Genomic DNA, 26523 nt, shown 5'->3' on the forward strand with positions numbered 1-26523 from the left:
TTTATTAAATTATAGTTTACTATTATTTATTTTAGAATTGTATTATCTATAAATGCTATGCATAATGCTTTAGAATGCTTACATGCAACATCCTAATGTCAAATTTTAGTGAAATCAATTGTGTCAGTCTCCTATGTGGAGCATAATTTGTTTGGCATACAAAGTCGTTGTCTCAGTAGAGCGTTCAATATCTTTGACTAGAATGATGGACATTCCTTTTAAATATTCTTTCTCTGCATTAAAGGTGAGCTAGAGCTATTTTGATTGTCCTTTATATCAAGTCCATTGATGTCAAGTCTAGTAAAATCAAGAGACGTGTCTTTTTTCTTTCTTTCTTAGAAGTACCTGTAGCTTTTATTCTTTGTTTCTTAATACAGTCTGGCTTGTCATCAGTCAAACAAGCTCTTTGTTTCCTGCTGTACTTGACTGGCTTCTAAACTCTTAGAGGTTGAGGGATTGCTTTTATTCCATCTGCTTCCCTTGATATGAAAGCAGTAGGTACTTTTTAAAATCTGACTTATGCATTATCCATGCTACCATTTTTACTTTTCATAGCAAGATGATAATGATTCTATAAATCAGTTTAATGGGGGCTCATTAGGACTTTTAAAGCAGACACCTTAGTTAATTGCAGTTTCTCACAGGTAAAATTCTCATCAATCTCTGATGTAGAGGATTTGGTATTCCTTCCCTAAGGGCTACCTGATTGACAATCTAATTGACGACCTGATTATTTAAGAAATCACATGCGTGACTGATAGCTGGAGCCACACCAGACAGTTTAGGGATTTGGAGACTTTTGTGACACTCTCTCCTCCGACTATAAACTTGTGTCTTGGGAACCAGGTACATCCTCATGCGGCAGCTCTGGGCTGAGGTTTTGTTTGTGCTCATTTACTATTTCTAGTCATTACTTTCCAGTCAGTGGCATTGCCTAATATTCTTGATTACATGTGTATTAGCTAGGTGAGAGCATTGTGTTTATGTGACAGTTAACAGAGCTTGGATGAAGAGACCATAGAAACAACCTGATGATGCCTCAAAGAGAAGCACCAGACAGAAACCAGACACCTCCTCTCTCTCTGGCTTTCCAAATTTTCCTCATACTTCACTTCCATCTTAAATAATTTAAAATAAGACAAAACAGCATCAAAATAAGACAAAACAACTAAAAATCTCCCTTAAACAACTCCCTTAAATCATCCTTTAATAACTGTTTAATTTATTTGAAAAACCAATGGTCTTCAAAAATCTGAAAATAGGAGGAATTGCCATATTAAAAGTGTGAATTCTAAACCTAGAAAACTAAATGAATAAAATAGTATTACAACTTTTATAATGAATATATTTAATTGGGTTGGAACTGTTTATTTCTTATTCTAAGTCTTTATCTTTATCCCATAAATTATGAACAACTGGGGCTTAATATTGTTGTGGACAATGGGGGGCTTTGGAAGTCAAAAGTCTTTGATAATCACTGGCTTATTATGCAGTATAAAAACAATAGGGGAATTTAACCAAAATGTTGGCTAATAATGGTGTTGTTATGGGTGTCGGATGCAGCAGAGATGAGGAGATCCAGGACTTCCAAACAAAATGGGCTTTATTCAAATAAGACTCAGAACAGAACATGTAACACCATAAACTTAACATTAGACCGGAAAAGGAAGGAATGAACATGAGGGAACTAAATACATACACTGATGACTAGACTAATGAGGGGAACAGGTGACACAGATGACTAACACAGCTGAACAGAACTAGACTAACGAGGGTAACTATAGGAACAGACAAGTGGCGGGAAACTGAGAACAAAGAAAAATGTGATAACTCAAAACAGGAAATACATGGAAAACATCACAACAGAAACACAGATATGTAACAGGTGTGAGGGGGGTCCCATAAGCTGGTAAATCCTGGCAAATATTGCCACTCACCCCAAAACCACCTCTGAACAACTCAAAGCTTCTCTTGGCGAAATCACTCTCCCATAGTCCTGCCACAGTCCTGTCATGCTTTGGAAATGGTAGGAGGGGCCAAACCAGGCAAAACTTCCATTTTTATACCAGAACCTCTTTTTTCTCAATATCCGATTACTGTCAGAGACTGCTGTGGTGGGCATGATGCAACAAAGTTTGTCTTGAGCAATGATGCAATATATATAGTTTTTATTATGTTTTAGTTGATTAATTTTAGCATTTTATTGCATCATATTTATTTCTATTGCATTTTGATATTATTGTGTTATATTTTTATAATTTTACCTATCAACCCTATTTACTTGTTGTCAAGTTTTGAGTTTGTTTAAAATTTGTTATTGATGTTTCTGTCATCCTCCGTTCCCTAACTGTTTGTCACCATGGTTACTGATTGATTTAGTATTCTGTTCAGGTGTATCTTGTCAATTAACTCATAACTTCTGTTCCTGAGTGTTTGATTTTTGTTCCTGAGTGTTTTGCCCACAAACAGAGGTATTTGGATCTGGTCCCTTTCGTCCATTATGATGACACCAGCCCATGAGGTTGCTCAAGAATCTATTCCAGCCCGTTAAGCCTGCTCTAGCCCATGAGCCTGCTCCAGAGTCCAGTTCCTGGCTTCCTGGCTCCCTGGCTTCCGGCACACTTGGCTTTACTGGCATCTCCCTGGCCCCCCGAGCTACTGGTGCTACCCTGGCTCATGTATTTCCTGTGTCGTGCTGGAGGTCCCCTAATCTGCTAGCACTGTCCTCGTTACATGCCACAACTCCACAAATGCCCTCCCTCCCTCCCGGTTAGACTCATTTTAGAATAAGGTTGCACCTTCCGGAAGGGGGGAGTTTTGTAATGGTTATGTTCTGTTTTGATTTAGTGTTCAGTTTCATGTTTGCCTGTGTGCCCGTTCATTTGACATTCATTTTTAAAATTTCATGTACAGTGCATCTGAAAAGTATTCAAAGCACAATTTATTTATTTCCTTAAAATTCTACAAAGAATACCCCGTAATGACAACATGAAAGAGGTTTGTTTGAAATCTTTGAAAATTTATTAAAAATAAAAAATGAAAGAAATCACGGGTATGTAAGTATTCACGTCTTTGCCATGGCACTCAAAATTGGCACTCAAAATTGAGCTCAGGTGCATCCTGTTTCCACTGATCATCCTTGAGATGATGACCTGACCTGTGGTGAATTCAGTTAACTGGACATGATATGGGAAGGCACACACTGGTCTATATAAGGTCCCACAATTTATGTCAGCGCACAAATCAAGCAATGAAGTCCAAGAATTTTTTTGTAGACCTCCGTGATAGGTTTGTATCAAGGCACAGATCTGGGGAAAATTACAAAAAAATTCTGCAGCATTGAAGGTCCCAATTAGCCTAGAAATCTAGACGCACCCTAACGGCAGCAAATCTAATCTCCCCGCGAGTGTCGTCTAGCAACTCTCAATACACGTCTGAGCTGTAAACGCCAAACTCTGATTGGGCCAATCACATCGTGTATAGAGTCGGTGGGCTTAACATAATGACGACAGCCGAGTTGCGTTTGCGTGCTTCTAGTAAACACAGAAACTGGCGAACGGCGGCAGTCTTTCGAATCAGCTTTGACCGCGACTCTGGAAGACTTGGGGTTAAGCTTTTTTCTGAGAAAAAAACAAAGAATGGCACTGAAGTCATTCTTAAAAAGGGAAGATGTGTTCGAGTTTTGCCGACCGGATACGGCGAATGTTTAATCTATTAACCGTCTATGCTATCAACGAGCTCTGCTTCACCTTCGTTGCTCTGGTTGGTTGTAGCGCTATCCTATCGCGTGCAGAGGGAGTTTAAAAGACAACCGTTTATCCCGCCCCTCGGATTGAGCCCTGTCAATGGTGAGTTTCCAGACCAAACATCTTGATGTGGGTCTGGCTTGTCAGGCTAGGTCCCAATGAAAATAAATACAAATTAAAAATGGAAATTTGGAACCACCAGGACCTAAAGCTGTGCGATCGGGGGGAGATGGGCCTTAGTCATGGAGGTGACCAAGAACCTGATGGTCACTCTGACAGAGCGCCAGCATTTCTCTGTGAAGAGAGGAGAACCTTCCAGAAGAGCAACCATCTCTACAGCACTTCACCAATCAGGCCTGTATGGTAGAGAGGCCAGACAAAAGCCACTCCTCAGTAAAAGGCACATGACAGCCCATCTGGAGTTTGCCAAAAGGCACCTGAAGAACTCTCAGACCATGAGAAACTAAGTTAACTGGTCTGATGAAACAAAGATTGAACTCTTTGGCCTGAATGGCAAGCATTATGTCTGGAGGAGACCGCTCATAACCTGGCCAAAACTATCCCTACAGTGAAGCATGGTGGTGGCAGCATCATGCTGTGGGGATGTTTTTCTCCAGAAAGGACTGGTAGACTAGTTAGGATCGAGTAAAAGATGAATGTAGCAATGTACAGAGACATCCTTGATGAAAACCTGCTCCAGTGCTCTCTTGACCTCAGACTGGGGCGAAGGTTCATCTCACAACAGGACAACGACTCTAAGCACACAGCTAAGATTACAAAGGAGTGGCTACGGGACAACTCTGTGAATGTTCTTGACCTTGAATTGCCCAGCCATCAGCTAGACTTGAAACCGATTGAACATCTCTGGAGAGATCTGAAAATGGCTGTACACCAACGCTCCCCATTCAACCTGATGGAGCTTGAGAGGTCCTGCAAAGAAGAATGGGAGAAACTGCCCAAAACTAGGAATAGGGTGTGCCAAGCTTGTAGCATCACACTTAAAAATACTTGAGGCTGTAATTGGTGTCAAAGCTGCTTCAACAAAGTATTGAGCTAAGGCTGTCAATACTTATGTACATGTAAAGCTTTTCGTTTTTTTTTTTGTACATTTGCAAAGATTTCAAATAAACTTCTTTCACAATGTCATTATGGGGTATTGTTTGTAGAATTTTGAGGAAAAATTAGGAATTAAATCTATTTTGGAATAAGGCTGTAACATAACAATGTTGAAAAAGTTAAGTACTGTAAATACTTTTCGGATGCACTGTAAAATGAAATACATTTTTTTTATGGTTTTAGTTTTAGTTAAAGCTGTGGTATGTAAAACATTTAAAAACCACCTTACTATTTTACTCAAGTTTTCAAGTGTTAATCAACTAGTTGGCAGCATTGTGACAAAAGCAAACTCTGTGCAGTGCAGGTTCTGATTAGACCTCAACCTCACATTTAAAAAGATGACGAATTAATGCAGAAAATAAGAGCCCCAGCCACTGTTGGCTGATCGAAACACACGTTATCTACTCAGCTTATCTGACAGGCTCACGTCGCTTCTGGTTGCTCGCAGACTCTGCCCCTCCTTGCCTCACCGCAGCCAGACACTCGAACACGCCTCATCTGTATTCTTCCCCACATGAGCCTCTGCCAAGTCGTTTTTAAACATATGCCTCTTGTAGGCAATATCTCCCTCACATGCTAATTCCCATTTAATTACTTTTTCTTTCCTTTTCTTTTGTCCATTTAACCATAGAATGCCCCAAGCAGGGAAAACTGAAGACACAAAGCTAGAAACAATAGGATGACTTCGCAGAGAGAAAGAATGAGAGAGAAGGGAGGAAAAGAACCATAATGAAAGGTGATGATGGAGCATACTGGCACAGGAGGAGGGCTAAGCTCACGATTGCTATATTGACTCGCATGTATCTGCCAGCACTGAAGGACACTGATTCCTGACTGTGACAGATTCTACTGTTCAGAAAATGATGTGTTTGGTGTCCAACATTAACGCTTGCCAAACACTAAGTCTAAGCAAAAAGTGTCTTATTCTGGTACGAGTGCAACCTTACATCGTGCAAGATGAATAGAACAAATGATGGCCCTCCCTCATGTTAGTCATGCCTGCGATATGTTGCGGCTCAATTGCCTTTGTCATCAGTACAACATTTCCATACGTTTATCAAGGATGTCTAAAGTTTCCTCTTTATCCAGAATTCCATGTGGTGACATATTATACCATATGTGGAATATTTATTATATTAAAACCCTATTTGGATTAGTTAAGCATGAAACGGTGGGGTAAAATAATTATTAACCGAGCTTCCCAGTGATATGAGGCCCCGTCAAATGTGCCATCTTAGTAATCATTACTAATCATTATGGACTATGTCAGTAAAGATTACGGCGACTTTTACTTTCTGGAAAAAAGTCTGGAAAAATTACCTCAAATAATACTAATCCAGTGCGATTAGACCTGCTGTGAATATGTACGTAAATATTCAGTCGATCCCTGTTTAAAAGATGCTGTTTTTTAAAATTTAGATAATCTAATAATCTATTATCTAATCATATATATAGATTATGTGTTTGCGTATGTGATATCAGGACGCAAATTAATATGCACATGATGAAGGTGATGGCGGTGTATAAATTGAGTTACCTCCCCCACTTCTGCTTGTTTTACTGGGTTTTTAACCTGTGCAAATGCACAGAATATTAATATTACATATTAAGTCCTGTGGTAAAATTACACTACTCCATCTACTTGTAAAACGAATCCCATCCGAATAGGGCTTCAGCCAACAACAAAAAAGTGCTGAACAAAATCATATTTTCATGTTTTTACTAAATTAATTAATTAATTTAGTTTTTGGTTAAAAAATTACAGTAATTATTTTATTTTAAAACCCTACAGTTGCACAAAAAAATCTATTTAAAAAACGACTAAAATCTATTAATGTTCTTTTTAATTTAATTTTAAGTTAAAAACCTACAGTACCATCCTTACACTGGATAATAGCTGGTAAAACTGCTTTAATCCCATTATAATCAACAAAATTGTTTATACTTTAAAGTGCAGAGTAGAATAGTTTTGACATATTTTTCAATCACACTGTGAAGATATACCTCAGTACTAATGTTACAGCCGAATCTATAGTGGCTGACACATTTCTATCCTACAATGGATGATGAATGCTGTTGATGCATCTAGTCAGAATAAATGGTCTTGTTCAGTGGTAACACTACACACCTGTTGTGATGATGTGTCCTCCCAGGTTGATGTGTCTAGAATGGTGTTGGTGGACAGGTGTTAGACCTGGACTCGTCAGTTGTGCAACGAGGGTGCCCAGACTTGTCTACACACAGTGACAGCATGCCAACATACACACAGCAGAGGGTACAGACGCTCCGCTGGAGTGTTTTCAATCACATGCTCACATACACAGACTTGTATTTGGGTAGAATTCAGCTTATGTGCTTTTCACTGTGAATTTGTGACAGTATATAGCTGTATGCGCGTATGTTTGTATGTTTTCCTTCATATTTTCTTATCTGAGAGTGCTGGGGGAAGATTGTTAAATGTATTTCCATTGCAAATTTGACGAGAAGCTGGAATCTGTTATTTTTAACATTCTGCATCTGGGATTTGGTACAGCCAGGTGTGTTCCCTGTCTAGCAGATGGTCAGAAATGTCCACTCTGCTCTTCCTGAAATCGCACTTTTCACATGTGGCAGTGGCACCAAAATCATTGTGATGTATCTCACTGTGAAGCATCAGTCTTTGAGTAAACATCACACCATGCAGAAGCAAAGCATTTGAAGGGGTCATATGATGCTATTTTCAAAGATCATTATTTTGTGTATTGGGTTTCATAGAATATTGTTATATATTATTTTTCACATACGGTACATTATTGTAGCTCCTCTATGCCTCATCTTTCAAAATTTCTATAAAGCCCCTCATTCCGAAAAACGTAGTGTACTCTGATTGGCGAGTTGACTCAGTACTTTGAGATTGGCCAAACAGCTCAAGCGGGTGTCTGAAATTGTATCGCCCTTACCATAATAACAAGCGTCAGCTTCCAAAGCAATTATAAAGACACTTAATTATGTCATCAGTTTTACTATATCAGTTCCAGCCCGAGTCGGATTCTGAAAATCCAGATGATCTAGCCGATCGTTCGAAACCGTGACTTCAGAAGAACATTTCACAGTGGTAAGATGAAAGCTCTGATTGAGAGACCAGTGTGAAACAGAACACGTAGTGCATTTTTTTGTCATTTCACCACAAGTTATAAGCGGAAAACAGAAGATACATGTTTGTAAACATAAATCCATTTTTTAATCACTTTTAATCGTAAGAACGACAAATACTATGCATTTACTCTACACTGCACACAGTCAATAGCAAATAATTGAACGAAATGAGGAAAATATTTGTTTTGTACTGTTTTGAGAGTGTTGTAAATAAATCTTAACCACTGATTCCTAATTGCATCCATTTTTGGAAGGATAAATAAAGTGCTACTTTTGCTTTCGCATTGAGAAACAGCACATCCACAACATGGCGCCGACAACACTGCTACGATACCTGAAGCCACGGCTTATTTCTTTGCATATGTATTTGGGTGGCATTATGCAAATATTTCCACCTAATGACAGGTCAGCAAAGGAGAATTCAATTGAGATGTTTTAGCAAGGTGAATTTGTAGGAGAATTTGAGCTTTGTTACTTTGCAGATCTTATACATACACAAACAGCTATAACACACTAAAGGAAAAGGAAAACATGAAAACGCATCATATGGCCCCTTCAATACCGCCCAGAATGCCATACATTGCTGATTTGGGATGTGTATTTATAAATGTTCTGAGTGTTTTTCGAAGTTCTTTCGAAGAAGATACAATGAAAGCATGCAAAGGGCATTTCACGAGTTTGTGTGCCCATATAATCTTAGTGAAAGTGGTAAACAGATTTGGCTTGCTGTCTGCTATAGAGGGGCTCGGAGAGGATATTCTACCCGAGCTCCGATTGCCCCCCTATAACAGGCAAATTGAATGAATAAAATAATGAATGAATGAATGAATGAGTCATTTATATAGCGCTTTCATATGTACTACTGTACACCCAAAGCGCTTTACACTCATGTCAGGGATCTCTCCTCAACCACCACCAATGTGGTGTACAAAAGGAGGAGCAGGGGAGGAGGAGGGATGCTCCAGGAACCAAAAAGGGGAAGAGGTAAGCTGCTGGTTTTATACCTTGGTATTAATTGAAAGATTAGATGGGCGTACTCCTCCCGAAATTACGTTTATTAACTTCACTTAAATAACTGAAAAACAAAACTGAATTAAATAAAGTATAAATTTACAATACAATTTTTAAAATCTGTTTTTGCAGTTCTGGTTCTCTATATGATCTGAGCAACATTTCTTTGATATCATCTCCAGCTTTCTTCAGTTGAGTTTTACTCTTCACTTCTCTGTTGAGTCTCTGCGAGAGCTCATCCGATCACTGAGTTAAAAGGCAGCCTGCGGCCGCTGTCAACCTAAGAGATATTTTTGGCAACACTTCATGTTTATCTCCTCTATAAATGCATATCTGCATTCTGAACAGCCCTCTTTCTATCTCTTTCAATCTCAATATCTCAATCAATCTGTTCTCGTTTTGCTCAGTCATTCTCTCTCTTCTTGATCCCTTTTCTTTATGTCTCTCTGTCTTGATACTTTACAGAGTCGTGTTTTAAAACGTTATAGACCAATCCTACCTTAGCAGTTGTTGCCATCCATCAGTTTATCAGACTTTATCATTATCTTAGTTTCTGCTCTTTTCTAGTGTGAGTCCGCAGAAGTCCTTTGTGTTTGGAAACTTTTATACTAACATTTTCAGAATTGATCATTATTATTAAATTATTATTATGTACAAATGTGACCCCATGGAAGGGGTCCTAAAGCGTGAAAGAACAAGTGTAAGTGCAGAAGCTGATCTTAGAGTGTGGGAAGGTGTGTATATATCAAGAAGATACGAAGGAGCCAAAATAGTGCTTTATAAGTTAAAAGTAATATTTGGAAATTTACGCAAAACTTACCTGGAAGCCAATGCAAATTTTGTAAAACAGGAGTAATATGTTTATATAGAGATTTTATAGAGAAATAAAGAGATTTAAAACGAAGCCCATAAAACAAGGCATTACAATAGTCAATTTGTTATGTTGAGCATGCACAAGAGTAGCAGTACTCTTGATTGAAAGAACAGGACGCAGACGATTGATATTCCTAATTTGATGGAACGCAGAACAAGTAACTGTTCATATGGGCTTCAAAAGACAGGGTACTGTCAAGGATGACACCCAAACTTTTAACCGGATTAGAGAGAGGAACAGAGCTTTTATTTATTGTAACGGATGAAATGTTTGACTTAGCTATTGTGCGTTTTGATCCAATGAGAAGAAATTCTGTTCTACTATTATTCAGCTTGAGAAAATTACCTCATTGAAAAATGTTCTCGTTGGTGAACACAAGATAACAGTGGCATTATTTTCCTATACAAATTTTTCCATCCAAATTGTTTTAGCATCATCCAGACCCCTTTATTTATTTTAATATTCTTTTCACTAACTAATCAAAATATAATGCTATTTCAATATCATTTATTTTCAATCTTGCACATGTGCATTTTAAAGGAACTGTAAGAAATGTATTTCAATTAATCATATAATGGCTCTGATACGTCACTACACTGTAAAAAGAAATTGTTGGTTTAACTTAAAAAACTAAGTAACCTGGTTGCCTTAAAATTTTGAGTTTATTGAAATAAATTTTTTTGAGTTGATACAATGAAGGAAATTAGTTTAATAAATAGAATCTCAAAATATTATTGTATCTGAACCACATAAAAAAATTGATAAATCATGAAAATAGCACAATTTGGCATGTTTTACTGCATCATCAGAAATAAAAACACACACAATTACCCAATATGATTACAAAATCTTTGAATTATATTTTAATATATTGTCGAATCTCAAAAAAAGTTCATTGTATTAACTCAAAAATTTTATTTCAATAAACTCAAAATTTTAAGGCAACCAGGTAACTTTTTTTCTAAATAATTTTATACAGTGTAGACATTAAGAAATCATGTTAAATTCAAATACTTATATCACTGACAGCAGTAGTCCAGCCAGGGTACTGTCATTTAAAAGTTGTTGTTGCAGCCCTCAACTGATGTTGACGTTGACATGTTGTGTTTTGGCCTGAAGCTCCACCCTCCACCTATCGACCAATCATGAAGTCAGTAGTGTTTGGGCATCCGGGTTGCTAGCTCTGCTCTTACTACAGCTGCAGCTACAAACCTTCCGTTGGATCCTGAAGCCAATCTGGCAACCTCGAGTCAGGGGGGAGGGGGAGAGGGGATACACCTGCAGTACCAGTTTTGGCCACAATCTTACACACTCTTCCTTTAATATTGCTGCTTGCAAAAAAGACAAATTAAAATTTTATAGTGAGGATGTCCTTACTGTAGTGTTATGCTGGCTCAGGTTTGCCTGGCAGAGAGCCGTTTTGTTAAACTATATGATTGTGGAATCAAAAGGAGGAATGGACTCAGTCAATACACAATACACCCTGGTCAGATTTTCTTCCTTTATCTTTTTTTCTTCCTTTCTCTATCACATTTTTCACATGCCCTCTCTGTCCGTAGCTCTCTGTAATTGCTCTGTCTCTTTCCCTGTCTGCTGATACTGTGTTTCTCTACAGGATGCTATAAATCTGCAGGGGTAGTGCTGGGTGACTAGGCTGCTGTGGGAAATAGAGGACATGAGCTAAAGCAAGAGAGACACAGGCAACTCCAGAGCAGAGTGAATAAGAACAAAATGTCCCCATTGCATTTATGGACAAGTGGCATACTGGAGCAGAGGCTGTGAGCTGAATCAATACTCCGGTCTCTCATTTTGATCTGCACCCACCTTGTCATTTCGTTGTCTTGTCCTTATTGCTTGCTCTCCTTTTCTCCCCATCTCTTCGCTATCAGTTTCTCACCTTTTGAGCCCAATTGAAACTAAACTGTGGGAGTTCTCAGCGTTTCCCGCTCTGCCGCTCTGGCCGAACATTAAGGTCCTGCTGTGGAATTTCATTAACACACAAACCTCACTGTCCATCCGTCTGTCTGTATCTAGCCATCTGTCTGTCTGTCTGTCTGTCTGTCTGTCTGTCTGTCTGTCTTATCATTCTATCTACACAGTTTCTCTAATGATCCATATGGCTCATTATTTGAGCTGAATCTGTTTGTCTTACATGCATCTGGGGATGTAGTCAGATAGGCTATGGTAAGAAAGTGTCACTTAGCCTGAAAATTGCTGCGGCTTATTGGCAGTATACAGTGTTAAACACAGGAGAGAACTCATCTCTGTACCCCGGCTGTTTTCCTTATGGCGCGGATGAGAATGAAAGCCTGCAGCTGGGTTAAGCCCAGGCTCTCACTATTGGAAGGGTGTTCTGCAGTTGGGTACAGCTTTTCAATGAACACAATTGCTCCTTGGAGACCTAGTGATTTAAAAGTGAATGGAAATGCCATTAAGAGAAGTAGTCTGGTTTATCGTCGGTTTGATTTCATAGCAGCTCGGGGTTGTCATGACATCATCTTGGTGGTCAAAATACGTGCGGTTTCCCACATTTGTCTGCGAAAGGATGGATTATGAATCAATCCGGTTTTTGTTTGTATAAACTCTTAACTGGCTTTTTTTTTTCAGATGATATTTTCTCATTACAGAATAATGGGATTGGACTTCAATAACTGTTGCAGGTTAGATCATTGAAAAAACAACTGGAATTTACACTAATAATAGTGTAAATTCCAGCACTGAATAATATGGGAAAAGAAAAGAAAACCACCAGCAATCATTCATTATTCATTAGTTTGCCATTGTCAAATATCCAATTGGTTTTAGAAGGCATGTAGGAAATGCTGTATTTATAATGTAAAGGGTCTTGAATTCCTTGAAGTCTAGATAGAATAGAATATAATTGGAATATACGGAGAAGGCATGGGCGCAAGCTCCATGCTGTCAGAATGACTGGAGGCCAGCCAGATCAGGAGCGCTAGATCATGAGTGTGAGAATGAGATGGCAGAACGGAGCGGGAAGCTACAAATGGAAAAAAAATAGAGCATGCAATGGTGAAGGTAAGGTATAATGACTTTGGCTAAAGGCCAGCAGTCTTATTTGGAGATTCGGAGACACCAAAAAACATTGCGTTAATCCTGTTCAGTTCCTCTTATGTGTAATTTGTGACACCGGCTGACATCAAAATGAAAGAGTTGCCTGATACTTATCTGTTTCTGGTCTGTTTCTTATTGACCTGTTTTGAAATATGATGGTACCAGTATGATGTTTGGATGATGACACTGCATTTTCTGTCAGACTATGAAGAAAATAAATTGAAGGTAAAATGGGTTTTAAAAAAAAAGCATTAATAAGTGTGCTTTGAAGGATCGATAATCATTGTTTTGTTTGCTGTGCATCTGTGCAAAGTGGCTATAATCACCCTTTTTCTCTTTTTTTTCTATGTATCCCCATCTATCCATCTCATGCTCTTTCCTTAATGGGCTCAGAGAGCCTGTACCATGTAAGGAGGCCAAAATGTGTCCCTCAGACTAGCATTGATGGTCTAGAGGAAGCTGAGGTAAGATTATTTTTTTGAGTATTTGACATTCTACTGCCGCTTTTCTATACAATTGTGCTGTGACTTTTCCGTGTCCCTTGTCCTCCAGAAGAAATGTCAAACACATGTGCTGGTGCTGGTGGTTCACGGGGGGAACATACTAGACCCTGCGGGCGGAGAGCCAGGAGCAAAGGCCGCAGATGTAAACACACTATCCTCAGTGCTGGAGAAAGTATCTCAAGCTCATTTCCAAGCTGCAGCCCAGCATGTCGTCATCAAGTTGGTGCCGTGCCCAGCCGTATGCGCAGAGGCCTTCTGTCTTGTGTCAAAGTAAGTAGATATTACAGAAAGCAACTTTTAATGACCATGTTTTGTTTGTTTTTTGGAAATGTGCCATGGTAATATTTGAAGTAAAAATCCTTCTTTGATGCTATCATCACTGTTTCCTTTCAACCGTACTGTTTTGTAACTGGTTGGAGTGGACTGACTGCATTTTCTGGCATGGAGTGTTTTGCTCCATTGTGCAAATACACTATGAAATGAGATGCCACATGCATAGAAGTTTTGTGCTGACGTCATGGGAACACCCTTAGGTGAAACTGGCTGAATGCATGAACTCATTTTATGTGGACATGCTAACAGATTCAGTTGCAGTTGTTCTTGACAGTTGTTTTTGTGAACTCGCTGAGCAACTCAAGTTTGATTCAAGAATATTTGAGCCAGTGTTAATACAATATTGGTTTTTGACGGCCGGCGCCAATGCTGATATTGTAGAGAGCAGGGTAGTTGACGGCCAGTATACCTATTTCAGTATTTTTTTTTAAAGGTGCCCTAGAATGAAAAAATGAATGAACCTTGCCATAGTGAAATTATAAGAGTTCAGTACATGGACATCACATACTGTGAGTCTCAAACATCTTTGCCTCCTACTTCTTATGTAAACTCTTATGAATCCAAAACTCCACGGAAAAAAAGTGCTTCTCAACATAAACCCAACAGTGACGCAAGTGTTGGGGATCATTTATATGCACGCCCCCAACATTTGCATCTGTCCAAACCATAGACTGTAAAAAAATACCATGTCCAAACATGTTCATTGTCAGGCGGAAATGGAGAGAATTATCAAAACAAGCTGCTCGCATGGACACACTTCATGTTCCAGGCTGTTATGAGGACTTTTCTACCCTTCCCACAGATAAAAAATGTCAACAGTCATGGTTGATGTTTATAATCCGACACCACAACAATTTAATTCAAGATTGTTCGTTTGTTCGGCCCATTTCAAGCAAGCTTTGCTCAGCGTCTTAAACTGAAGAAAGTGGCAAATATATTCCTGCAAGCAGTAATAGCGATTTTTCCACTTATTGACTGTTAAAACAATTTCTGATTAAATTGAAAGTTTCTTAGAGAGACAGCATTGTCTAGATAACGCAAGATGCTAGTACAGTAACGTTAACAATAGGAAACACCAAGTACAATACAGTGTGTCTAATGACAAAGGGTAATATTATTTTGTATTACAAAATAACCGTATATACTTTGCTTAGATCGTTCACTCGATCCTTCTAGCAAACGTCACCTTTTCCACCATATAATTTAAAACGATAATCATTTGACAAGGCTATTCATTTTGTGAAAATATAAGTTGAGAACTGAAGTATGGTGTTTCCTATGATGTTTTTGCCTATTTGTATTTAAGATTAGGCTACATCACAGCCACTGTGTAACGTTAGCGTACATTTGTGACTAACGTTATATAAACATGCAATATCGTTGATGAAAAAAGACAATCCTAAAATGTAGTCTGAATGACACACTTTAAGCAGAACATCTCAAATGGAGATTGATAAAATGCAGCTTACTTGTTTATTGGTGTTTTCAGTTAACCGGCACGCGAGAGACTGAGTTCGCGTGCATATGGTTGACAGATTGGAGATGTTTAGGTAAAAATCGGAGTGTACACGGGTTTCTTTTCACAGAAAAGCTCTGTTTGGGGGATTTAATTACTGAAATCTGGCAACTGCATGAATGTGAGCTCTTTCTTGCGCGCGGATGATCTGAAAACACCAATAAACAAGTAAGCTGCATTTTATCAATCTCCATTTGAGATGTTTTGCTTAAAGTTTCATTTAGTCGGTCTGTTTTCTGTCAGGACGGTCAGGACTCACGAGCTGAACAGCTGAACTTGTGAGCTGCTGAAATAAGCCAATCAGAGCAGAACTCAACATTAATATTCATGACTCTTCCAAAAAAGGCAAAAACAGAGCATTACATCCTGGGGACAATTTATAGGGTTGTAAATGGACCTGTGACACTGTATCTGGACAATTTTTTCCTTTAAATAAGCCACATACCCTCTATGTAAATATCAGAGAACAATTTAACAAATTGTTTCAAATCATTCTAGGGCACCTTTAAATATTAATACAAAGAAATGAAACACTGTAACCAACAGGGCACTCAGTAATCTGGTTAGTTTGTGCACAGTGAAATTGACATGAATATGACAGTGGGCAACTAGAGTGGGAAGTCTGCATTCAATTCATACGTTTTTATGCAGTCTGCAAATACAGACTTCAGAAACATTCCACAACCTGACAAACACTGATTGAACATGTTGAAAACATTGCTGACAAACGTCATCAGATGCCGACGGATAAAAACAAAACAAAAACAACAATAGACAAAGTGTCTGTTGTTGTTGGTCACCATTTGTCGGTACAGTGTGAATTGGCCAGAGTTATTTCAAGTAAGAGCCCTTTGGCTCAAATGTTTAGGGCCCTATCATACACCCCGCATAACATGCGCATATAGGCGGGTCCACATCCACATACACTCTGCTTATTACACACGGGGCACCACAAGTAATTTTTAAATATTTAAAATTAAAGGATTAAAATGTAAAAGATTTTTATCGTGTGCATAAATATAAAAATGCCTACATGTCATAATGAATATTATTGGATGTATCAGAATTAGCCTACATATTGCAGTAATGACAAGCACACATGCGTCATTGGACGATTAGATTAGTTTCCTCGCTAGAGAAGCAGTTTTTCCGCTTGCAAATTTCACTGTGTAAATAGCAAATCCACGAGCGCAACAGGCTTTTAAAGGAAATGGGAGATGAAACAGTGATTTGTTTATTGCATGTTACGCCCAAAACACACCCATTACTCATTAAGAGAATAGGGACAACACTTTTGGACCATGCATCTGGTGTGCTAACTGCTAAGTGCATTTGCGCCATTCGCTTTAGACCATGCGCTTAGATTGTTAAAATAGGGCCTTTGGAAAACATTCATTTTGCAAATTACAATTTAAAGGTCCCGTTTTTCGCGATTCCATTTTTCAAACTTTAGTTAATGTGAAATGTTGCTGTTGGAGCATAAATAATACCTGTAAAATTATAAAACTCAAAGTTCAATGCCAAGTGAGATATTTTATTTAACAGAAGTTCCCTTTCAAAGCCTTCAGCGAACGACCGGTTTGGACTACACCCCTGCACTTCCTTCAGGAATGACGTCACTAGAACCGTTTGTTGACTAACCCTCCGCCCACAAGAACACGCAAAATAGGGGGCGTGGTCTTGTTGCTCTCCCACGTGGAGAAGAGCGCACATTCAACGCTTGCATCTCCCCGTTATGGTAAGAGGCGGGACCTTTCTGGGCAAAGTGCGCTAAGCTGCTGTCCAATCACAACACGGGAAGCGCTGGCCCAATCAGAACTCGTTACGTATTTCTGAAGGAGGGACTTCATAGAACAAGGAAATCGTCTGGCCGTTTTTAGGACAGAGAAAACAGCGCTGTACAGATAAGTAAATTGTGTGAAAAATACTGTTTTTTTTACACGCGAAACATGAACTCATGTTATTTTGCACACTGTAAACATATTCAAAGCTTCGAAAACACGCGAAGAACGGGACCTTTAAAATAACAGCTTCATTGTCACATGATTTGGTGCTCAAGAAACATTCTTTATTATCATTATTAATAAAGAACATTAATAATTAATAATGGACACTGAGCTTATTAATTGTTAATTTTCACTCTTAAAAGTCCAGAAGGGAATGCAGTATTTTTATTACACATTTTTATATCTTTCTTGTCGATTTTCTCTGTGAAAATTTGCAAGGTTAGGGAGAATTCATAATAATTCATTTTAATTGCATTGCCTTTTGCACAGCATCTCTTTATCTCATGCCGGTAGAACAAGAGTGCAGATAAGATACAAAGCTTAGGCTTAGCATGATTTTTTTTGCTTGACGAGACATAATGAATTTTTTTAGGCCCTCTGCTGCTGTTTATTTATAAGGGATAAGTAAGAAGTAAGAAGACAGCCCTAAGTAAGCATGTAACGCTAATGCTTTCTGTGAGAATCGGCCTTTAAAATGAACAGAGTTCCTTTAAGCCGTGAAAGTAGATCCATCGCTTCAAGAGCTCAGTGGCTCGGGGCCCTTCTGAGTTATTTCTTCTATAGCTTTAGGCCTTTTGTGACAGTTTGTTCTGTCTTTGTCATCACTTGGGTGAAGCAGTGAAAATGGAGGAGCTCCATAGAGTAAGAACAAACAGAGCAGAAAAGGATCTTTGATCACATGATCACAATCTCTGCCCGCTCCCATGGCGCACACACAGCCTTATAAAAAATGTCAATCACTGGGGTACCGCAGAGATTAACATGATAAACCCTGTTCATGAGTGACATACAAACAGCATTTGCTCTTTTGCTATGATTTTATGGTTCAGTGCTCAGAGCGGCTGGAGACGCAGTGAATATTACCCAACCTGAGCAAAGGACAAAGGAATAGATGCAGAAACCATGACCAGTTTTATGCCGATCTGTCTGCATTTGTCCACTACTGAGAAAGTGGATTTAGTAAAAGTGATATAATAAAGAACATCAGCCTGCTGGGAGAGACTGAGTAATTGTTGCAAGTCATAATCGTGCTCCATGGATACAAAATACACATAAACACACATTTGTGCATGCTTCAGAATCATACAATAGGGTTTTCTTTTCATCGACACGACTTCCTTTTTGCTTCACACATGGTTAATGAAAGTATTAGGTGGGCAGTTTATGCTGTTACTTAGTCCAGGATCAGCCAAAACAACATCAGAAGGCTTCCTGCTCCAGGAAGAGACGTGTGGCTGATTTTATCTTCTGCTGGGGCTTGGCAGCCTGTTGGACATTGGACAGCAGCAGTGAGAACTAAACAATGGGGTGAATCAAACAAAACCTATATATGTATGTGTGTGTGTATATATATATATATATATATATATATATATATATATATATATATATATATATATATATATATATATATATATATATATATATATATATATATATATATATATATATATATATATATATATATATATATATATATATATATATATATATATATATATATATATATATATATATATATATATATATATATATATATATATAATCAATTATATATCTATATTGGTATTAGGGTAAAATATGACCTTGGCGTGTTTGTGTTTTTGTGAGAATCAGTCAGTCAAGGCTCACTGCTCTCACTGCCCTCTCCCCATTGACAGACAGTCCAGACGTGAACGGCTCACTGCCTGAGCCCCTTTTATAGCACACACATCTTCTGTCAGTACAGCTGCCATGCATGTATGTTCTCATTTCCTCTGTTTAAGAGCTTTGGGAATTGTCTTTGAGACCTGTGGCAGTCTTGCCAAGCCATCATGGGTGGTAATGAGTTCCATCTCCTAATGAGGTGTGCTTGCAGATGCGGCTTTAAAGTGTGTGTATGAAGCAGCTTCTCATACACAGAAAACACTCAAACATGCATTAGTGTTTGTGGAGAAAAAAAGCACACAAAAGCAAAGGATGGGCAGAATGTTATGGAGCTTTGTGCCGCCTCCACACAGTATTTCCAATTAGCAAACCTGGGCAAAAAAGCTTCCGCATTGATTTTCTCTCACCAAAGCACGGTGTGCAAGACAATTCAATACGTGATTCCTGGAGTAAAACAATTTGGGGCTCTGTCACAGCTCAGATAGGAGGAGGTGCACACTGATTCGTCTCTCTGGGACTGCACCTGTGAGTGTTGATAGTGCAACTCTGCTCAGTATTCCTCATGTTTTTGCGATTACAACCTGTAACAACTCCTCTTACCCTTTAAACATTTTACAATAGGGCCGACAATAATGAAATCAAAATCTGCCATTTCACTTTCATAGTTTGCATTATTTCCTCCTCACTTGTTTTTTGTTATAAATTATATATGATATACAACATTTCTACAACATATTGTTCAAATGATTTTTTTTAACAGTCTGCGCATTAGTGGTGGAGATTTGATTGGCTTTTACATGGTTGCATAAGTAGTTGCCAACAGGTTACTGTCAGTGATAAACTGATTCGTTCAAAGATACTGATTCAATCTGGCAATAGTGAGTCATTGAATCATTCCTTCAACCAGGGGTGCATTTCTCATACAATTAAATAACTCGCTGCTTGTCTGACATAGTATGATGGATCATTGAAGAAATCAAATAGCTAGTCTCAACTGTTTCCCGAAACCGCATTGTCACAAATTTGTTGTTCAACCATGTTGGTGTGAGTGTGCACTCTTCAAAAACTGCTTTAAATCTCTTGAAAAACTATGACATTAATTATATTTGTATATATTCTTAAAAAAAAAAGATACAGAGTGTCTGTTAACACCAAGTGCAAATAGCGTGTCTAGTTGGCTAGCTCTGCCTAACAATGCCTCAATAAAGCATATGGCTAATGGATCATTGTTTTAACGCAATCAACCCGGGTTCGAATCCGCCTTTTGCAGAGCTTGCTCTTCTCTCTTTTCTCATCACAAATCACATTGGAAAAGCATTTACTTTCAGTAAAAATTAAGACATTTTTCTAAATGTTTAAATAAAGTGTCTAACGAAATGTTTAATAATCATAAAGCATTTATTGGGTAGGGTTAGGAATAGGTGTAGGGAGAGCATTTATTTTCCCTTGAAGATGGCATCCATTTAATAATTTAAATAAATATAATCATTTACACTGTTATTATTGCATCCTGTTAATGTACAACAATGCTGAGGGGCAAATAGTCTGTATCTGTCAAAATAAAGTAAATTACATGAAATTACTATTTATGTTGCAAAGAACTGCTACTTTATAAGGTGTAAATAGAATGTATCACTATGTTCACTTAGTAAATAGCATCTACAGTTATTAGCATTTACACTTCGTGTAAATATCATCTAATCTATCACTATGACATTTTTATTTTTCTGAGTGTAAATCTAGTTGCTAGACACATTTGGTAATTTAATAAGGGAAACTGCGAAAATCCAAGCTAAAATTATTATCAGTTTAAACTAATATATATATATATATATATATATATATATATATATATATATATATATATATATATATATATATATATATATATATATATATATATATATATATATATATTAGTTTAAACTGATAATAATTTTAGCTTGGATTTTCGCAGTTTCCCTTATTAAATTACCAAATGTGCATATATATATAATATATTAGTCATTTTGACCAGCCCTAAAACTTGTATCGTTTTTGTCATTTTACTTATTTAAAAACATCCAATCATGCAGAATATAAGATGAGAAATATTTAATTGATGAGTTGTCAATCCAACATATAACAATACAATATATAGATTATAATTTTACCCCAAAACATATTGACACAAAATGATAACTATGGATCCACGTTTCGCTGACTGGAGTCCAGTTGTTTCTGTGAACTGCAGTTCTGCCAGAAAGACTCGGAAGAATTAATGTTGTAACAATAACATTTATTTAGGAGCTCAGCAAGCAATCAAGTTCTTTGGCGTAGGCCCCATTTGTAATTCGCATTCCGAGGGTACGGAATCTGCGTATCCTGCCTGATTACAGAGGCAGGGGCGCAGCTCACCCCCCGCGAAGTACGAAAGGGGGCCATCTGGTGGTGGTGGGGTGGATGGAGGGAGAGACATCCTGAAGTCTCCAGGGTAGAGGGGAGATCCCGTCTGGTGGTGTTGAGGATGATATGAAAGCCTGGCTGGTTGTGTAGGGGGGGATGGAGGAAAGGTCCCATATTGGTGGTGGTGGGGAGGATGGTGGTGGTGCTGAAGCAGTAGTATCTGCGAACTCAAACATGAGTAAGTACAACCTTTATATGTTCCGGTAAAGGATGTGATTGGATAGATGAGAAGGTAATTAGTGACGTAACGATTGAGTCTTCCTGGCAGAATTTGCGCTTAACTTCATCTATCCATTTCATTCACTTTTCTGAAGCTTTCGGCAGATCTGTAAAAATATACTTTAGATTTTTGTCAAATCTATCCTATTCCTGACGAGCCTACTAAAGTTTTGAGTTGTGGGTGGCAGCACTTACGGTTTGGGGAACTTCCATTAAAAAAAGACTGCAACAAATAATTTCAAACCATAAGGTTGCCCTACAAATAAATCTTATCTGTCAGTTTGACTGAATGTGTTGTGAATTTCCCTTCTTGTTTTATTTTCAGACATCATGAGAATAACGTAACACTTGGTATTTTAACATACATCGCATGTTATAACGAGAAAATCAATGCAAGAGCTCCTTTCAGTCGCTGCATTCTTTTCCTCAAGAATATATTCTTTTTTCGCTTTGCATTTCGCTATAATAGTATGAAAAAGTAAACCATATACTGCACATTTGTAGTCTGTTCTGTCCACTCTAATGAAAAAAAAAATATATATTATCAATCTTGTTTTTCATGCCCTAAGAGATAAAAACAAAAAACTGACTGAGGTTATCATAATTCTTGCATGAAACGGTTCATTTACGGTTAGTTTTTTATACATTTTATACATAATATTTTTGGATTACTAAATAAGATTATTTCTGTTGTATTGTGCTTGAAGTTTTTCAGGTACGTCTTTTTTTACGTTTTTTTTCTTTTCTCTTACTTTATCACTGTTTACTTGTCTTCAGTAAGCTTGCGGTTTTTTGAGGTTAGTATTCGTTTTTTAAATTATATTGAAAATGGTGAAAAGAATAATGATATTTCATTATAGTTATCAAAATGTTGATAATATAACCTTGTTTAAAGCTAAATTAACTATATGGTGATATGTACATATATCTTTATGGTGAAATAAAATTACTTGTGATATAATATTTTGGGTCATATCGCCCACCCATAAGCTATTGTTGTAAACAAATGGATTTGTTTGTGGCTAGTGCCTCATGAATTAGGTCCCTAACATTATGGAAACTTATGTCACTTGAGTGATAGAAAGATGTATTTATGAGATAAATATCTTTTATCTGAGCCATATTGCCCTAATGGTCGGAAGAGAGATCCCATTAATGAGAGATAATGCTTTATGAACAGAAATGAGACTTATGACTACCCTGCAAATTAGATCTTCAAACAGATGTCTTTCTTACATGCAGCAGTGTTTGTGAATGTCTGGTTAGATTTCAGCTCCCACTTGTGTATTTGCAAGAGGTTTTTTGGCAGTCTAAAGGTGGTTTATTGATCAAAACTCCTTCCTTTCACCCCCCTCAGCTGGAGATGGGTTATTTTGAGACCCAGAAGCCATCGCCCGTGGAGCAGCCTAGCAGGAAGTACAAGGGTCTTCATTTGTTCTGAGTAGGCTTGAAAGGTTTTGTCTTTGAAAGTACAGGGTTCACTTCTTCATTAGGGTGGTAGGATTAGTGAGATGTTGATGGATGGATAAATGCTTGTGTTATTTATTTATGCTTTTATAACATGAATACATGATATTCATCACAGTCTCAAGACTACCATTCAAAATGAGTTATTATGCTCAACAAAGCTGTATTTATTTGATTAAAAAACAGATCAAACTAAAATATTGGGAAAATATATTTACAATTTTTAAAAAAAAAAACATGTGATGAAAACGTTTTTTTTTTTCATTATCACATTAAATGTTGAAAACCATGATACATTTTTTCTTATTTTGAATCTGAATAGAAAGTTCAAAAGAAAGACAATTATTTGAAGGGAGGGAAACTAGATCTTTTAATCAATATTTTTATGTCAAACAGCAAGTTCAGTGTTCGTTCTCTTGTTTCCTCTTCTCTCTGAATTTCTATGCCTCTTCCTCACAATTTGTTTTCTTTTTCTAGTTCCTTCAGGTAGGGTGTAGGAGTCTCAATAAAGACATTTTTTGACAGAAAACAGTTCTCAGGATGCTGTTTTTGCTGTGGACAGGATAACACGCCAAGTCATTTGGCTTGTTGAGAGGAGGTGTGCTATTACTTTTCAAAGCAATCTGACTTTAAATTCTCACCTAGCGATGAAGGGAGCAGAGACTCACTTGGGCTTAATTGGCTCTTTTGACTGAAGTAACCACCTAGCAACCACACAGAACATTAGTATCCACCTAGCAAACCCTAGCTACAACATTGGCATGTATTACTCAAAATACATTAGCGAGTGCATAGCTAACACTCTAATACAACAACAACAAAATACTCCTGTATCATGTTAGTTTAGCCTAGGTTTAGTGGCATTTTGTAACATGGTTTGTTTTTACAGTTTATTATTGTTATTCTGTGTTACTAGAGCAATTTGAATTTGTAAAGGACAGCCTACAAAGCTACACTTGAGAGATACGTAGTCTCAGAACGGACAGTCATTAGCCTTAAAGAAAGATGACAGGTTGTTAGACTTCATTACCCAGCCAGCCTGGCATATTCTTATTAGTGAGGTAAAATGGCACCTCAGCAACAATGCCAGCTGCTAGCGTGGGTCAAACATTAATTACAGACTGTGTAAATAAATAATAAAATCGGTTAGGGGGCATACTGAGTGGTTTGGAGGTGCTCTTTGAACCCTCTCCTGCTGTGGAGCGTGTCTAATAGGGCTGGCCCCTGGTCTGCAGGCTTGCTACTGTAATGGCTGTGTCCTTCTCCAGCCAGGAGAGTTCATGTAAACATGACAGGTACTATTGTTCACATTGGGTCACACTGCGCATTAGCTTAGCCTTGTAAGAAGACAGGGGAAAGATCAGCAGCCAGAGCATAGTTTTTGAGGAAATTTCAGCATGTTGTAGGAAGAATACTACAAGAAATATAGCAGTAGATCAAAAGAAAGTGGGGAAAAAATAAAAGCAGACTTTCTCTGCTCAGTACAATGTAAATGGGACCCGCTTTTGTGAAACACAAGACAATTTCACCGAAGACTGATTACAATGAGGTTGTCATTATAATCAGAGAAGTGACTCCTCTTTGACTTCCTTCACAGTCCTCCTTGAGCTTCACAGTTCCCCCAGACAACAGGATGATAAAAGGAGCTTGACTACTATTTCAGGTCTCCAGCAGACAGATCCATTTGGGACTTGTTCATTTCCACTTGGAGGCATCACCTTCAACAGTCATTTATCACTAGTAGCCTGAGCCACACTTCGCCAAGTAACAGTCTATCACAACTACACACCTGGGAAGTTTCATATCTTTGCTCTGCACGTCACTGCCATTTTGTTGCCAGGGGTTGGCACCTTTTAGATTAGAATTGAGAATGCCTGTTCAATTCCAAATCAGTACTTGAATGTACTGAATGCAGAATTGCAATTTGAATTTGAATGTAAATATTTAAAATTCTAACTATATTTTTTTAAACTAGAAGGGGAGTTTGTCAAACTTTGTTTGATAAAGCCTTATTTGCAAAAAACAAACAAACATGACATTTGAACATGTATTGGTCTTGCTAACCAAGAACAATGGATGAATGCATAGATGGAGGGATGGATGAATGGATGCATAGATGGATGGATATTTAATTCAAGTTCCAAATCTTGAACTGAGAGTACACCAATTGTTAAATTCTACATTTTGCACAATCCTAACAGTTAGACCACTGATTGGGTTTCTTCACGTTATTTTGGAGCTCTTGCCCCAGTCCCAAGTCAGTAATCACACCCCAAGCACTGCTCTCTCTCTGTCAGAGCCTTCAGGTCTCTTATCGCTGTGCTTGATCAATGGCTCTGGGGGTAGTACAGCCGTGCAAGGTGACAACATTGGGGCAGGGCAGTCTTGCACTTTTTTCTTTTTTTATGCTGTGGGCTCATGCAGACTCATGCAGCGCAGCATGATAAAGGACCTTGGTCTGCTCAATGGTACTTGGACAAGCTCCGTAATTCCTCTTCTTGCGTTCTGTCATCGTAATCTCTCTGACCCGAGTCACACTTTTAATCATCCCTGCAGAAAAATCCAACTTTTCTGCTGCTGTTTACAGTGTATTGGCTAGGAATTGGTTTCTAGCTGGTCTAAGTTGGTCTAAGGTGATCATTAGTTAGTCCAAGCAGGCCATAGTATGAGCTGGTCCAGCCTCCCCCCGTATCCTCATTCACTATTCCCTACATTACTCCACTAATGAAAACGAGTGAGTGAATTCTGACACTTAGTGTGTGAAAAGGGCTGCCACTTTTGCATAGTTTCTGCTTGCTGTTTAATAAATATTTGAAAGTACCAAACTGGCAGCTCCAGTAGCAGCCTAATGAAAATATTTATATTGAACTCTGCCATGGAAACTATCATTTATAGACTGCAATGAAACAGTTAAAAGGGGTGATGAATTGAGAAATCAACTTTCCCTTGAGCTTTTGATATATAAAAGTATCATGGTAATATAAGAATATCCTCTGAGTTTCAGAGCTGAAAACTTCCTTGTTAGTCAAAGAAAAGCTTTTATAGACACCAGGCTCAGCAAACGGTCCTGTGCTTCATACTTATGTCACTACTCGACGAAACACCGTCTCTACAGAACGTCTAATTCAGTATCTCCGCCCACAGACTCGTCCGATTTTGTGGGCTATGTGTAATATAAAAAAAATAATAGTCCAATCAATCGTGGGTCGATGAGAAATAAATCATTGTTTTTGTTTGATAAAGACGTTTACAAGCCCTGTGGTCGAGAGAATCATTCTGGTTGCCGCTTCTCCCTCAATCTCTCCTCACTGACAGGGGAGCTTAAGCTCATTAAATATGCAAATCTTATCCTAGTCTCCAGTGTAGACAATAGCCTATTATTTATTAGTTATGATGTTTTTGAATGTAAAAACCACACGAACATCATTAG

At 38.0% G+C, this 26523-nt stretch overlaps 1 protein-coding gene across 2 annotated transcripts in view; it reads left to right on the top strand.

Moving 5' to 3' along the window:
- The window catches only part of pitpnm3 (PITPNM family member 3), a 110125-nt gene that overhangs the window by 52338 nt on the left and 31264 nt on the right, over positions 1-26523 (top strand). The window contains exons 4-5 of one of the 2 annotated variants that reach the window (XM_067450590.1): positions 13351-13421; positions 13510-13730. In XM_067450590.1, the coding sequence (XP_067306691.1) occupies positions 13351-13421; positions 13510-13730 (292 nt within the window). The remainder of the gene's footprint in view (positions 1-13350; positions 13422-13509; positions 13731-26523) is intronic. The other variant, XM_067450591.1, reaches the window with a different exon arrangement.

The sequence above is a fragment of the Pseudorasbora parva genome, chromosome 8 (genome assembly GCF_024679245.1).
Source record: "Pseudorasbora parva isolate DD20220531a chromosome 8, ASM2467924v1, whole genome shotgun sequence".
NCBI lineage: Eukaryota > Metazoa > Chordata > Actinopteri > Cypriniformes > Gobionidae > Pseudorasbora > Pseudorasbora parva.